We start from the raw sequence: 15,516 nt of genomic DNA on the forward strand, positions 1-15,516 counted from the left end.
GCCCTAGAATTTCTCACCGAATTCTAAGGTTCCGGAGGGCTTTTGCTGTATCTTGGAATTCTTTATCCAGTTGCAAAGGGATAGGTACGTCTCTAATCTCCACATTTCACAGCAGAGGGATTCGAAGACACAGACCCCAGACAGGCTGTGGGTGAGGCGGTGGAGACAGAAGCAGAACCTCTCGTCCAAGGACATCTCCGAGGAGACTTCTGGGAGGAGAGAGGTTCATCCAGAGCACACTTATGGCCATCAGACCTCATCAGAACGGAGCAAAAGGGCAAAAAAGGAAACTACCCCACACCAGTGAGTCAGTCACCAGAGACCCCGACCCTTCCCCGTGACTCCCAGCGGCTCCCAGCCCCCACTCCTCTCACCCAATCTCTCCTCCAGGACCCCAGCACCTTCCCCCACTTTGGGGTCCCCCAGCCTCCACCCCCTCATCCAGTGCCCTCCTCCGGCCTAGCCCTTTCTTCTTCTCTCGCTCATGTCTGCCCCACTTCCCCAGGGTCCCTCATCCTCCTTCAGGATCCCCCAAGTTCCTGCCACCCTCATCCGGGTTCCCCCAGCCTCTACCCCGCTGCAAGCCCCTAAACCTAATGAATCACGCCCCAGCCGGAAGCGTGGTATGTTGGCCTCGCTGGGCTAAACTCTTCGACCCTTCAGCGGTGCAGAGGTTCCTGAGCTGGGGGCTGCCCGTCTCCTGTAGCCGATTCCTGTGGCGCCAGCCGGGCGAGTTTCCGGTCAGTGCTCTCCTGCTGGGGGCAGGCGCCGGGGGGCTCCTGGCCATAGGTGAGTACAGGGCAGACGTCAGGGATGGGGCCCATCTTTTTTTTTTTTTTTGCGGTACGCGGGCCTCTCACTGTCGTGGCCTCTCCCGTTGCGGAGCACAGGCTGCTGACGCGCAGGCTCAGCGGCCATGGCTCACGGGCCCAGCCGCTCCGCGGCATGTGGGATCTTCCCGGACCGGGGCACGAACCCGTGTCCCCTGCATCGGCAGGCGGACTCTCAACCACTGCACCACCAGGAAAGCCGTAGGGCCCCATCTTTTGACCTTTGGCTTCACCCTGTATCCTTAGGTCTCTTTCAGCTCCTGGTGAACCCTATGAACATCTATGAAGATCAGAAGATGGTGACATTGTACGGCTTGGTGGGTTAGTGCCGGGCTAGGGACAGGGACACAGCCCAGCTCTGGGTGCCCAGGGAGGAGTCTGCACTTGTTTCTTCTGTTCCCAAGTGTCCCTTGTAGCCTCAGCCTTGTTTTGGCCTTTGAGAGGAGGGAAGAGGCCCCCAGTCTACAGAAGAAGACACAGTCCTTGCCCACTAGAGTCTCCCCAATCTGAGGGACTCCCTATTACCCCCATGATATGGTCCAAACCCCACGACCATTCATAATCCCTATCTCTCCTGACCTCTCTGGTCTTGTTTCCTGCTGCTCCTGATAAATTCAATTCATTCACTCATTCATTCATTTAGCACTAACTGACCACTTGCTAAGGATTCAGCAGTGGACAAGGTTGACAAACACCCAGCACTTTAAAAAAAAATTTTACACTCCTAGAGCTTATAATATATATAACACATATTACACACACATACATACATTGTAATGTATAGTGCATACTTGTATATATACATGTGCAGTGACAGCTACAATATAAATCTAATGATTTCTTTTTTATATAATGATTTCTTTTTTTTTCTAATTGACATATAGTTGCTGTACAATATTATGTTAGTTTCAGGTGTACTACACAGTGATTTGACATTTTCAGACATTATGAAATGATCACCATGATAAGTCTAGGAACCATCTGTCCTTGTGCAAAGTTACTACAATATTATTGGCCATGTTCTTTTTTTAATTGAAGTACAGTTAATTTACAATGTTATATTAGTTTCAGCTGTACAGCTGAAGTACAGTTAATTTACAGTTAATTTACAATGTTATATTAGTTTCAGCTGTACAGCATATTGATTCAATATCTTTATAGGTTATACTCCATTTAAAGTTATTATAAAATATTGGCCATATTTTGGTCAATAAGGATATTGGCCAAATTCTTTACGCTATATATTATACCCCTGTGACTTATTTATTATATAGCTGGAAGTTTGTACCTCTTAATTCCCTTCAACTACTTCCCCCCTCCCCAACCCCACACCCGCACACCCAGCTCTTTCAGAGTTTACGTTCTCTTTCAAGTTTACATTCTAGTGGAGAGAGTTAGACAACACATGAACAAGAAATAAACAAGAGCATTTCTGATGGTGACAAGTGTTATGAAAAAAGTAAACCGGGGGATGTGATAGAAAGGGATTGGGAGCTAGCTTGAGTAGTCAGGGAAGGCTTCTCAGAGAAGGTGACATTTGATTGGAGACCTCGTATCAGGAGGTGTTGGGCCGCAAGAACAGAAAACCCACCTAAAAGTGGTTTAACCATAGAGGGAGTTTATCATCTCATATCACAAGTTCAAGGTAGAGTGGTTTTGGAGTTTGGATAATTCAGCAGCTCAGTAAACCCACCAAGACTCAGCTTCCTTTTGACTTTTTTCTCTGCCGTCTTTGGTCTGTACATCATTCCTCTTCGGGTCATGAAATGGCTGCAGCAAATCCAGGCATCACATCCTCATACAGGAGTGTCAAAAGAGCAGAACATTCCTTCCTCATGTCTCTTATAAGAACAAAGAAAACTTCCCGTAACCCCCCAGCCAACTTCCCCCACACCTCTTTGGTCAGAGCGACAGCACGTGTCCCTTCCTAACACTGTCCCAGGCAAGGGGCTCGGACATGGCATCATCCCCGGTTCACTGAATGATCTACCTCTATGGGATACCAACAGGAAACTACTTTTTCCCTGACCACTGTATTCCAACCTTTCTCCCACTGATGACCTCTCACACAGACCCTTAGCTTTCTGGTGATTTTAATCTAGAAGACCTAGTCCTGCTTCAGTAATTATGATTGTTTTTAGGGTTTAAGAGGTCCAATCCAGTCTACGTCAAGATTTCAATCTCACGTCCATTCTCAAACATCTTCCCTCCTTACCGCCCCCTTGCCCCGCAGCTCAGGCCTGATCCCTGGCGTGAGGTCCCGCGGTGGAGAAGGGGGCACAGCCTGCTCACTCACTGTTTTTCTCCACTTCCTTCCCCTTCTGGTTCTTCTGATGTCAGAAAGGGGATTAGAAGAATTAGAGGAAAAGGGACAAAAGTCTGAAGTCATCGATACTGTTTGAATTCCACCGCCTCTGTGCGGCGAGTGCTCACATCCTGGCTGTCTCGGGGGGCCCATTCATGGTCCCGCTGGAGGCTCTGTGTGGACCGCACAGTGCCCAGTTTCCTGCTGAGGGCAGTTCTCTTTGACTGACTTCGAATGAAGCTCCCTGTAGCTCCTACAGGCCACCTGCAGCCTCTTACCTTTAGACGCCTCCACCCAAGCAGGCAGAGGGTCCCCATCCCAGAGGGATGGCTTGAGGCCTGATGCCCTCCACACGTCTGCTTGTCCCAAAGGAAATGCACACATCCTTGCCCTGCCAAACTGGGAAAGCAGGGCCCCTTGCAGCTGCCCTCTCCCCTGTCATGATGAGAAGCGAGTACCACCCTCCATGTTCATGTTTCCCCGACACTCCCGGGAGGCCCTGCTGAGCACGTCCGTGAACTCTCCTCCCTCTCTGTGCTCCAGTGACAGCCCTGGGGTGGCCCTGCCAGGCTCTGCAGCTCAGCGGGTGTCCAGCTGGGAGGGATGAGCCGGGTTCCCCTTCTTGCAGCACCAGCTTCAGAAGGGTTCTCTTGGAGTCTGTCACTGGGCATGAGGAAGTGAACACCCATCCTCTCCTCAGACTCTCCTCCCATGTCTGCCAACTCTAACCACTTCTCTCTATGTCCAGAAAACTCAGATTTCTGGTCTTGCCTTTGTATAGACCTGTTGGGGTAGAGGGGTGTAAAACCAGTTTTGCTCTTTTGGTAAAGCCCAGACTGGGACCAGCAAGCTCCACGGGGCTCTCTTTAGAATGTAGAGCAACGCTTGGTCAACAATCAATCATCCTCAGAATGTAGGACAACTATTTATCCACTGTCGTCCTCAGCTTGAGTCTTGGCCAAAAGGCTGGTGGAGCCGGCCAGGTGAAGACTCTAGGAGGACGAGTGCTCCTGGCAGGGGGAACAGCGAGGGCAAAGACCTGAGAGGAGGAATGAGCTTGGCAAGTTCTAGGAACAGCAGTAGGCCAGCGTGGGCGGACATGGTGGGCAAAGGGCTGAGGAGCATGAGATCACTTCAGAAGGTAGTCAGGGGCCAGATCACGAGAGTCGGTCGACCGTATTAGGAGAGTCTGGATTTGTTCCCAAGTGAGACGGAAAGTCACTGCATGGTTTCCAGCGGAAAAGGGACATGATCGGATTTCATTTTTACAAGATCCCTCTGGCTGCCTTGTGAAAATGGAAGTTTAGGTTAGCAAGAGAGGAGCTAGGGGACTAGTTAGTCCCAGTGAGAGACGCTGGGGACTCTATGAGGGCAGTGCAGATGGAGGGAAGAGTCAGGACTTGGGATTTTGCTTTGGCGATCCTTGGGAGAATGCTCTATCCACACAGGAATCTTCTAGGTTCCCTGACCAGTTTATGCTGTTCCTTTGGCCTGGAATGCCTAACAACACTTACTCATCTTCCAGGCCCAGCTGACACATCACCTCCTTTGTCCAGCCTTCCCAGCCCCACCCGCCCCCGCAGAAATACCCGCTCCCTCCTTGGCTCCCACAGCTCTGTATAAGCACCTCCCTGTGCACTTAGCACTTGGTGTTGCAGTCATTTGTTTACCCGTCTGTCTCTCTCCCTGGATTACGAGCTTCAAGGAGCTCACTGTCTCCCTGCAGAGACCACAGGGAGACACATGTGAAACTGCTAAAACATACCAGGAGGTACACGATTAAGGGCTAAAATTAGGGACCGAGATGGTGAGTGCTGTAGGTGTCAGAGCACGGGGAATATTGAGGTGGCTGTGGCCTCTCTTCTCACTGCTCTGAGCACCAGTGCCTGTTTCCAGAATTTTTCTCTTGCTCTCTCTTCTCCCTCAGTACCTAGGGTTAGTGTGAATCCAGCCTGGAAAAGGGAAGTGTTGGCCCCCTTCCCTAACACAAACCCACACACTCATACACACACCAAGTCAATCACCAACCATGGCTTTTCAATCTCTAGCCATCTCTCCAAGCCCTTCCACAGGCTGCCACACAGTCGAACTCCGTAAATGGCTCTTCAATAAATGAATGAATGAGTGGTCTAGAAGGCCTATCAGAGTCAGTGTAAATGGGACAAGGGCAGTACAGTGATGGTTCTAGAAGGGAGTTGTGCGGGGTGGTGGGGGGGCGGTGTGTGCTCTGCAAACCTGGTGGTTTAGCGTCCTGACTCTGCCTCAACACCTCCTGGGCTCTCCTGACAGGCTTGGGGGCCATAGGCTGGGGTACCTCCCCTCACATCCGCTGCGCCAGCCTCCTGCTAGTACCCAAGATGCTGGGCAAGGAGGGCCGGCTCTTTGTGCTGGGATATGCCTTGGCCGCCATCTATGAGGGTGAGTGTGTGCCCCTGGGTACCAGTTAGTGACACTGAAGCAGTGACCCTGGGTGGGCCATCCATTGAGAGCCAGGCCTGGAGAAGGAGAAAGAGTGGGGGTCTAATCCCAGCTGTTCCAACTTGCTGTGTGTCCCTGAGAGAGTTCCTCCACATCTCTGGGCCACCTTAGTTTACACAGAGAAAAACATCAGGGGTTGAATGAGATGACCTCTCACCAGCTTCTGAGCCCCATCAGTGTACAGTTCTAGAAGGTGGTCACTGCCCGCAGAGCAGGAGCTAGGGATGGGCTGAAGAAAGTTAATTGGCTCTAGAGGGAGATAATCTACCAGGGCATCTTCCCCCAGGACCAGTGGCCAACCTGCGGCACAACCTCAATGAGGTGATAGCATCGCTCGGCTGCACTGTGGAGCTGCAGATCAACAACACCCGCTCGGCTTGGCGTGTCTCCACAGCCCCCCTGCGGGCAGTGTTCAAGGACCTGCTGGTCAGGACCCTACACAGGCAGGGCCTAGGGGTCCCTCTCCCCGCAGGGCCTAGATGACCTGAGCTGGGACCCTGGACTTACAGTTTCCCAATGGGGGCGGTACTGGCATTTTTGGCAGAACTGTTCCCAAACATTGCAGGATGTGCCCTGATCCCTGGACACTCAATGCCAGGAGAGCCCCTGCCCGCAGCCACTGGGACACACCACACACACACTTCCAAACACCTGAGTAGGTGGTACTCTGCGCAGATGAGCTAGAACGTCAGGAAACTGGGGGCCCTGGCCTTGAGGAGTTTGGAAACTTTGAGGATCAGGGGATGAGGGAATTGGGTACTGGAGATTAGAAGAATTGGAAAGTTGAGGAGTTGGGGAGAGAAGGGCTGAGGGGCTTGGGAGTCAGGGACATTGAGATGGCACAATGGCCTGAGAGGTTAGTGATGAGGGGTGAAGTCCAAGGACCTGGGGAACCCCTCCTTGACTAACCAGGACTTGGGATGGGAGGCCTCAGGAGGAGCTGGGAGCCTGGGATGTAAGCAGAGCAGAGGCACCTGGGGAGGAGAGGGGGCTCCCAAGCACTACGAACAGTGGACTGTTTGAGGCGAGAGGCCATCTCTGGGCCTAGGCTCCTTATAGGCTTGAGGTAAGAGCCCAAAGCTTGGCTAACAGGGGAAGAACAGGCTGTCTGGCAGCAGAAGCTCTAAGCTCGCATGCCTGACCCCTTTCCTCCCTCCGACCCCAGAGCAGCAAAGAGTCATTGAAAGCCAAGACTCAGAACATCACCAACACCTTTGAGGAACTGGATGCCCAGGTGAGCAGTGAGAGTGGATACGCGCCCGAGGATGCCGAGGGCTCGGAGGAGATAGCCCCAGGCAGAGAGACCCTCCGCGCCTCAGCCTTCAGACACCGCCTCTCTACACAGAAGATGTATGAGCTGAAGACCAAGCTGCGTTGCTCCCGTGAGGGGGATCCCTGGGCAGGGGAGGGCGGGGAGGGCCGCCGGGCCAGGGCTCCGGGTCAGGGTGTGGGGACCTCGGACCCGCACTGCCCCTTCCCACAGATGTGGTGAACAAGGCCATGATAAACTGCCGCCGCTGGTTTGACCAAAAGCACAGAGAGTGCCTTCAACGCATCTGGGTCCCACTGCTCAACCACCTGCTCTGCCTGCCCATGAAGTTCAAGTTCTTCTGTGGCATTGCCAAGGGTCAGCATAGTGGCAGGAGGGAGGGGAGCAGCAGGGCTAGGGATCTGAGTCCTTGGGGACCGCTGGGTAGGTGCAGGGCAGGAAGGCATTCAGGAGGGGAGGCTTTCGGCTCTGAGGACGCAGCATCCTCAGGGTCCAGCCCTTCCAACTGACCAGCTTTGTGACTCAGGTGAGTTTACAGCAAGGCTCTCAGCTTCGTCTCTTCATTTGAAAGATGGGCATAATGATAGTACTCATGCCATTAGGGGTTTTGAGGATTTAAGGGGATAATACATGTAAAGCAGGTAACAGAACTGGCCCACAGAGGAATGGCTCTATTAAGTATCGGCTGTCATAATTAGTTAGTGTTTGGTATGGTTATAGACAGGTGAAAAAAATGGGGGAAAGAATTCAAGGAGAGTAAACAGGGGAAAGACTCGGGGTGGTAGAAAGTCATGGGCGGGGACTTTCAGTGGTTAGGACTCTGCACGCCCACTGCCAAGGACCCAGGTTCAATCCCTGGCGGGAGAACTAAGATTCCACAAGTCACATAGTGCAGAAAAAAGAAAGAAAGAAAGTCATGGGCAGAGAGACAAAAAAGTAGCATGAAGAGGATCACGGGAAGGGAGGACTGGAGGCCGGGCCCAGGGAGGCCCCTAACCTGGCCCCCCTGTCCACCAGTGATGGAAGTTTGGTGCCGTAGTCGCATCCCAGTAGAAGGCAACTTTGGGCAGACCTATGACTCCCTCAATCAGTCTATTCGCGGCCTGGAGGGGGAATTTTCAGCCACTATTAACCTCAAGGTAGGAGAGGGGCAGTGTAAGGGTGGGGGGCACAGGGAACAGGGCGTGAGGAAAAGAGCAAGGGAGCGGGCACAGGAGGGAGGTGGCTGGCTGTGAGGGAGGCGGAAGAGACGAGGAGTGGTGCTGGGACTGGGTGACAGGAGAGGGAGGGTGCCGAGCCTGCGGCGGGCACAGGGACCTGCCTCTGGATGGGTGGTCGGCCAGGTGTGAGGAGGTGTCAGCTCATACAGGTGAAAGACTGTGTCAAGGAGGGCAGCGAACAGAAGACAGCGGCAACTCCTAAAGGTCCTGGGAAGAGCTGGGGACAGGAGCGGGGCATCAGGGGAGAGAAGCCACAGAGAGGCTGGGAGGCTGGGTCTGGGCCTCTGAGTCGGCACCCGGGCCGTCCACCAGGAAGAGAAGCGGGCTGGGGTGCTGGGCCTCAACACGAGCTGGGAACACGTGAGCACCGAGGTGCGGGACTACGTGAGACGCCAGGAGGCCCGGCTCGAGTGGATCCTGGGGCTGCTGCACGTGCTGCTCTCCTGCACCTTCCTGTTCGTCCTCCACGCGTGAGTCCTGACCTCCACCCAGATGCCCCTTCCTCCGCTCCAGATTGGAGACCTGCCCTGAGGGAGGCCCTAAGAATGGAGCTGCAGGGCCCTCCTCCGACTCTGAATGTGAATGTTCTTGCGCCTTTAACTTTGCCTTTTTACAGAGCTGGGATCGCTGTTTACCCAAAGGTAAGAGAAATGTGGACATTTTGTCAGAAGAAACAGTTACCCATGTTCCCACCACCTTAAAAGGGCGACCGTCTTCATTCATCTACCTCCTTCCGGCCTTTATCCCAACGCTGACTTTTTTTTTTTCCACTTTTAGCTTTGACTTTTGATTTTTTTTCTTGCCCTTCATATTCCCCTTGGCTCTGACTTTGTGCCATTTTTATCGTCCAACTCTGCTTTCATTTTCTCCCGCCCACTGCGTTGGCTGCTACTTTCCCTCCATTTGGACCAAAGTCCTCAACCCCACCCAGCCTGGCATCCAGCTGGGCTGCCCTGAGCCTCACTCAGCTTCCCTGCTGACCTCTGGACCCTTTATTTCCTGTCTCCACCCCCAAATGCCTGAGATGGGCAGGGGCTGGGCAAGGGCGGCCACAGGGGCGCCTGCTCTCTCTGCCCCTGTTTGTGGGGCTTAGAGTGACAGCAGGTGAGTGGTTATGTGTGTGCCCAGGGCCCTGTGGGACGACGAAGATCAATGAGCCATATTCCTGCCTTCAAGAAGCTCAGGGTCTAGGGGAGGCAGGCGAGGCATCCACAAACCAGAGATGGTTCAAGGGCTGTACTATGGACTGGCTCTCGGGACTGGTATGGGAGCCGAGGAGGGGCCCCTGCAAGGGCCATAACTGGGCTTCAAAAGGCTGCAGATGGGGAGCTACAGTCAAGAAGAGGAAAGGTGTTCTCTTGGACCAGGAATCTGGCATTTGTGGGATGTGGAAGGCAGAGGCTGGGGTTGAGGACTGGGCTGAAGTGGGCATGGCCAGAACAGTCTGGAAATCCCTGCAGGAGGGCCCTGAACTGCCCCACAGTTGCAAGGTTGCAGGGTGGACTGGGACAGCCTGGAGGCAGGGAGGCCAAACTGGGTCAGAGATTAGGGAGCCTGAGTGGAGTGGGGCATGGCAGGAAGTTGGCCTGAGATGGAGGGAGGTAGGGGGAAGGTGCAGCAGGTCTCAGAGCCAGCTTGGGGAGGGAAGGAAGGAGGCACAGAGTCAAAAGCCACTTCCAGGTTTTCAACCTGGGTGAGGTCACTCACTGAAGGGGCTGAGCTGGCTGAGGGGCGGAGACCAGACTCAGGAGGCCCAGGCCCAACAGCGCTAGGTCTCTCCACAAGGGGGCGCCCACAGTCTTTCTTTGCATTTATAGTTACTTCTAAAGGCAAAGATGTGGATTTTTACAGGGTCCCAGAACCAACAGCATTGGAACTTATGTTTCACGGTTTACAGAGCTTATTTAATGTACTTATACAGTTTTAAACACATTTCCAACAATTAACATTTTTTCCTCAGGAAACTGAGTCATTATGTGGGACTTTGGGAGATACACAGAGGAGAGTTACATTTGCACGGGCACACACACGCACACACGGAAAACATCGCCACACACAAGGGTGTGTCAGAGGAGAAGGGAAATGATGCTTGAGACGAGTTTTGCTTGAAGTGACCTCCGGGAGATGTTTTGAGGGCTCGGCCAAGAGGCAGGGACTTGAGAGGTGAACGTGGGAGTCAATGGATCAGGTGATTTCTTCAACCTCGAGGGGTTTCCTTGTCTCCGTGCCTTTGCTCCTGCTGTTTCTTCTGCTTGATATTCATCCTGGAAGTTCCATGCCTGGGAAACCTTCCCCTACCTCCCAGGCACACGCATGCACTTACACGACGCTCCCTCCCCTCCTCACCTCTGTTATGTCTCATCCGTGTGTATGTGCATGTCTTTCACTGGACCGTGGACTGCTGGAGGGCAGGGCAGAGCCTTCTTCTAGGACGCAGGTGGTGCTCGGTGCATGCTGGGTGGCCAGCTGACTGTGCGTCAGGGAAGCCCATGGTTGGGGGTGGGTGAACCTGGAGGCGATGGAGACACCCTCGTCCACAGGTGCTTCTCCTATGTGGACAGCTATAACGGGGATATCCGCTTCGACAACATCTACATCAGCACCTACTTCTGTCAGATCGATGAACGCAGGAAGAAGCTGGTGAGTGGGCACAGCCCTACCCAAGGGTGCCCTGCTCTGTGCCCTGTGTGGCTTCACGCTCCAGGAGGGCAGAGGGGAAAGGGAGAGGGCGCTCAGTGCTCTCACCATGTGGACGTTTTTCCCAGGGCAAGCGGACTCTGCTGCCACTCCGCAGCGCTGAGAAGAAAACCGTCATCTTCCCCTGGGACCCCACTATCCAGGCCACAGAAATGAGAAATGTGGTGAGGATGGCACGAAGGGGAGGCCCCTGGATCCTACTAGAGGCGGGATCTGCAGGAGGGAGGGCAAAGGCGTCAGAGGGGACTCCATGCCAGGGCCAAAGGCGCTACCCAGCTCTGACCCTCCTGCTCCCTGGGCAGATGAAGGAGCTCATGGAGACACTGCCCGTGCTGCTGCTGCTACTACTGCTGTGTGGCCTGGACTGGGCTCTCTACTCCATCTTCGACACCATCCGCCACCACTCCTTTGTGCAGTACTCCTTCCGCAGTGAGCCCAGTCCCCACTCCAGGCTCCAGGCCCAAGAGACACCCCCTTGGAGAACTCCCACCCTTGTGCACACACCCCTCCCCAATTCTTCCAATTTCGTCACCTCCTTCTGCATCTCGGCCCCTCCCTGTCCTCCTTAGGGTCAAATATCAACCCTGCAACCTGACAGCTATCACTGGGGCCCTCTGTTTCCACCCCCCTTTATATCTACCAAAAGGAGGAATTAGTACTCAGTGAAGGGATGGAAAGTCCCGTGCAGTTGAGAAGTATTTGTATGCCTTGACCTCTCCCCTACATCCAGTCCCCAACCTGCCCCATCCCCTTAACTCCAACTCTTTCCTGACTCCCCGCCCCACACACACCACGTTCCCTATCCTGGCTTCAGGCAGTCATAAACTGGAGGTGAAAGTCGGGGGAGACTCCATGCTTGCCCGGCTTCTTCGGAATACCATCGGAGCCCTGAACACCTCCTCGGAGACGGTGGTGGAATCCAACAACATGCGTGAGTGATGCTGAAAGTTTGGATCAGAGGAATTGAGGGCTGGGAGGGCCAGGGTCTTTCCAAGACAAAGAGTTGGGGGACTGGGCCTTGGCTGTGGCAAGATGGGGGTTGGCGTGCTTGCATTGGAGAAATTAAACTAGGGAACATCAGGTCAGGCTTGAAGATTTGGAGGATGACAGACTTGGGTCAGAGGAGTCTGAGGGCTGGGGCTTTGGGGCCAGATGGTCCCAGCCCTCTGGAGCAGTGCTGTTTAACAGAACTTTCTGCCGTGATGGAAAATTTCTACATCTGTGCCAAGTTGAGCAAATAGCCTCATGGGCCTAGTGGCTATAGTCCGACAGCACAGCTCTGCAGGGTGAGGGGCAGGCAGGAGGAGAACAGGGTAATCAGAGATTTAACCCACACCCCACTGGCATGGGGAATTCAACCCAGAGCCGCGGCCGGTCCTGGCCAGATCCCTGACACGCCTGCCTCCTCTGCCAGCCTGCCTGCCCCAGCCCGTGCTCCTGAGTACCAGGGCCTATTTGAGGGCTGCACTACCAAGCGGCCTGCTAGTGTGTCTCTGCCTGCTCCAAGCTTTCAGCTACCGGCTCCGGAGGGTCATCGTAGCCTTCTACTTCCCCAAGGTGCGCCTCACCCTGCCCTCTCCACCCCTGCATACACAAACACACCAGCCTGAGCCCAGCTCCCCACAAGCCCCATCTTTGGGGAATGTCTTCCTCCTCTGTACTGTCTCCCTGGCCCCAGCGTGAGAAGAAGCGGATCCTTTTCCTCTACAACGATCTCCTGAGGAAGAGAGCAGCCTTCACCCAACTGAGGAGGGCCACCATCGTGAGACGGGCACGACAGCAGAGGGCTCCTGTAAGTCCAGGCCTGTGCCCCTGGCTGGGTCTGAGAACTGAGGGGGACAGGCATCTCCCCTCAGTCCACCCAGCCCCCACCAAGGCCCCAGGCCTACTGATGCTCAGTGAGTTCTTATGGAATGCATGCCAAGGGCCCTGGTCATCCAGCTCCTGGAGGTCAAGGCTGTGTCCATCTCTGTGCCCCAGGATTCAGCCCAGCCTGAGATCCTAAGTGGACCATTGGGAAGCAGGCAGAAAAGGGGAATCAGATTTGATACCATCAGGTCAAAGGAGAGCAAGAGGGGTTCATCAGAAACAAGGGACCCAGGACAAAGCCACAGGTTCTTCTGAGAGGGCTTCAGACCAGAACCTCAGTGCAGTCCCATCGGTGGGTGGGGTGGGAGATTGGTGGATGAGGGGAAGCAGGTGGGCTGGGGATCAGGGAGGCTTCATGAAGGGGCACGCAGTATACAGAAAGAGCACACCGTGGGAAGAAGCAGGCTCCAGTCCACACTCCCTCATTAAGCTGTGTGACCTTGGCCATGGTCTTCACTGGACCTCAGTTTTTCCTCTGAAGAATGGGAAGTTTGGACAGATCTGTAAGGCCTGCTCACTAGAGATCAGTAATAGAGTGGTGGTCAGGTGTGGGGCTCTGGTGCCAGAGAGTCTGGGTTTGAATCCTGGCTCCTCCCCTTATTACTATGACAATTGTGTGATCTTGAACACACATAAATGCTGAGCCTTGGTCTTTCCCTTCTGTAAAATGGAGTTAACTACTCCATCTAGTTGTAGTAAGGATTAAATGAGTTTCACTGTCACGGTGCAGGCACATAGCAAATTCTGTACGCGTGTTAGTTGTCACTGTGTGATCCTAGGCAAGTGATCACCTCTCCAAGCATCAGTTTTCTTGCCTGAAAAAGAGATGATAACAACAATATCTGCCTTACATGGTTATTGTTTGAATTGAGTTAATTTACTTACAGTTTCTCGGTACAGTGCCCAATACTATTTAAAAAACAAGTGGCAGTCACTCTTATTTAATCAGCCCTAACAAAGCTCATAAAAGTGAGAGACTGTGTTTGCTTAACTTTTTCCTCCAGTGCCTAGATCCCCCAACTCCCATGACACACAGTAGGGGCTGAATGAATGTCTGATGAAAAAATGAACATATTACAGGAGGAGGTGAGCTCCATGTCCTTCTATTCCACCATCTTGATCCAGCCTCCTAAGAAACTCACTGAAAATGAACATACTATGATTCCACGACCAGATCATGGAGTTAACTGGATTTTGATGGGTAGATGGAAATGTGAAGAGCATTCATTCCAAGCTAAGGGAACAGAATGTGCAAAGACTCAGAGTCCAAAGGGAAGGCCGAGTGCCAGAGCTAGTCTAAGGAGAAAGTGGCACAGAAGATGCAAATTTCAGGGAGGGGTAAGTTGGAGCAGAGGCTAGAAAGAGACCAGACTGTGGAAGGCTCAGAAGGCCAAGCCCAGGAGTTCTGCCTTTGTTTGGCAGGCAGTGGAGCCCCTGGAGCTTCTTTCTTTCTTTTTTATTTTTTAATATTCATTTATTTATTTGGCTGCGCCAAATAAATAAATGGCTCTTAGTTGAGGCACACAGGATCTTCGTTGCAGCATGCAGGATCTTTAGTTGCGGCATGTGGGATCTAATTCCCTGACCAGGGATTGAACCTGGGCCCCCTGCATTGGGAGCATGGAGTCTTAGCCACTGGACCACCAGGGAAGTCCCAACCCCTGGAGTTCCTTTTTTTTTTTTTTTTTTTTTTTAATATTTATTTATTTATTTGGCTGCTGCTCTGGGTCTTAGTTGCGGCACGCGGAATCCCCATTGCTGCCTGCGGGATTTTCTTTGCGGCATGCGGGATCTTTTAGTTGCAGCACGCAGGCTCTTAGTTGTGGCATGTGGGATCTAGTTCCCTGACCAGAGATCAAACCTGGGCCCCCTGCACCAGAAGCGCGGAGTCTTAACCACTGGACCACCAGGGAAGTGCCCCCTGGAGTTTCTTGAGCAAAGAGCATCTGGTAAGGTGGCCTGAGAATTCCTGGCAATTGTGCGGAGAGAGGGTGGGAGAGCGAGAGAGCATAATGAGCCAGGCTTGTGATTTGGAATCAGGGTACCTGCGTCCAGGCAGGTTTGATTGTTCAGTCTGTGCCTTTGGGGAAGTCACTTAACATTTATGAGATTCATCTTTCTCATCTGTAAAGTGGGGGGGAACACAATAGTGATAGTCTTATCTGTCCTACTCACTTCTCAGCCCCACGGTGAGAATCAAATAAGGCGATTTATGGTAACGTGATGCTGGTAGTTGCTGTTACTGGCTGGGAGAGAATCGAGGCTTCATCCTCCCACTCTCCATCACGGAGTGAGGGAGGCTCTCTAGGACCCACTTGCATAGCACCCTCGCCCTCCAGGGGTCTTTGCCCAATCTAGCTTTCTCCAACACGTGGGCATAGTCAGGCCTTGAGACTTCAGACAAGAAGCGCTAACAGGCTCTAAACCCCCCTTGCCTCCCAACAGCGCCGCCACCTGGCGGACATCCTGCACCGCCGTTGCCTGCCCCTCTTGCGCCCCTGGCTGCGCAGGCGATGCGTGGTGTGCCAGGCACCCGAGACGCCCGAGTCCTACGTGTGCCCTACGCCGGATTGCGAGGCAGTGTACTGCCGGTCGTGCTGGAACGACATGCGGCAGCGGTGCCCGGTCTGCACACCCCGCGAGGAGCTCTCCTCCTCCGCCTACAGCGACAGCAACGACGATGCTACCTACGCGGAGTGAAGAGGCGTCCTGCTGGCTCTCCCACCCGCTCCTTCCTGTTTAATAAAATGCTTTGTACACGCCTGCTGCCCGCGCTTCGCGGGGGTCCGGTACGGGAGGGTGAGCCGGGCAATCGGGAGAACTGGCCCGCCTGATCCGACAGAGCGG

General features: G+C 53.7%; 1 protein-coding gene across 2 annotated transcripts; it reads left to right on the top strand.

Moving 5' to 3' along the window:
• Nucleotides 1-242: 242 nt before the first annotated feature.
• On the top strand, nucleotides 243-15,386 carry DCST1 (DC-STAMP domain containing 1). 2 transcript variants are annotated; one of them, XM_060030990.1, is made up of 16 exons: nucleotides 243-303; nucleotides 664-789; nucleotides 1,077-1,151; nucleotides 5,425-5,553; nucleotides 5,900-6,039; nucleotides 6,779-6,995; nucleotides 7,097-7,240; nucleotides 7,901-8,022; nucleotides 8,416-8,573; nucleotides 10,644-10,743; nucleotides 10,869-10,964; nucleotides 11,103-11,229; nucleotides 11,615-11,731; nucleotides 12,215-12,357; nucleotides 12,479-12,592; nucleotides 15,115-15,386. In XM_060030990.1, exons 1-16 carry the CDS (start codon nucleotides 243-245, stop codon nucleotides 15,367-15,369), a joined length of 2,124 nt encoding a protein of 707 aa, XP_059886973.1. In that variant the 3' UTR covers nucleotides 15,370-15,386. The 2 variants fall into 2 exon arrangements, with proteins under 2 accessions (XP_059886973.1, XP_059886980.1); XM_060030997.1 differs by lacking the exon at nucleotides 1,077-1,151.
• Nucleotides 15,387-15,516: the final 130 nt, after the last annotated feature.

The sequence above is a fragment of the Delphinus delphis genome, chromosome 1 (assembly GCF_949987515.2).
Source record: "Delphinus delphis chromosome 1, mDelDel1.2, whole genome shotgun sequence".
Taxonomy (NCBI): domain Eukaryota; kingdom Metazoa; phylum Chordata; class Mammalia; order Artiodactyla; family Delphinidae; genus Delphinus; species Delphinus delphis.

Coding starts and splice junctions, on each gene's coding strand:
- DCST1 (XM_060030990.1), top strand. CDS start 243: ATGGCCATCAGACCTCATCAGAACGGAGCAAAAGGGCAAAAAAGGAAA. Junction 11,732..12,214: donor GGTGGAATCCAACAACATGC/GTGAGTGATGCT, acceptor CTCCTCTGCCAG/CCTGCCTGCCCCAGCCCGTG. Junction 12,358..12,478: donor TAGCCTTCTACTTCCCCAAG/GTGCGCCTCACC, acceptor CCCTGGCCCCAG/CGTGAGAAGAAGCGGATCCT.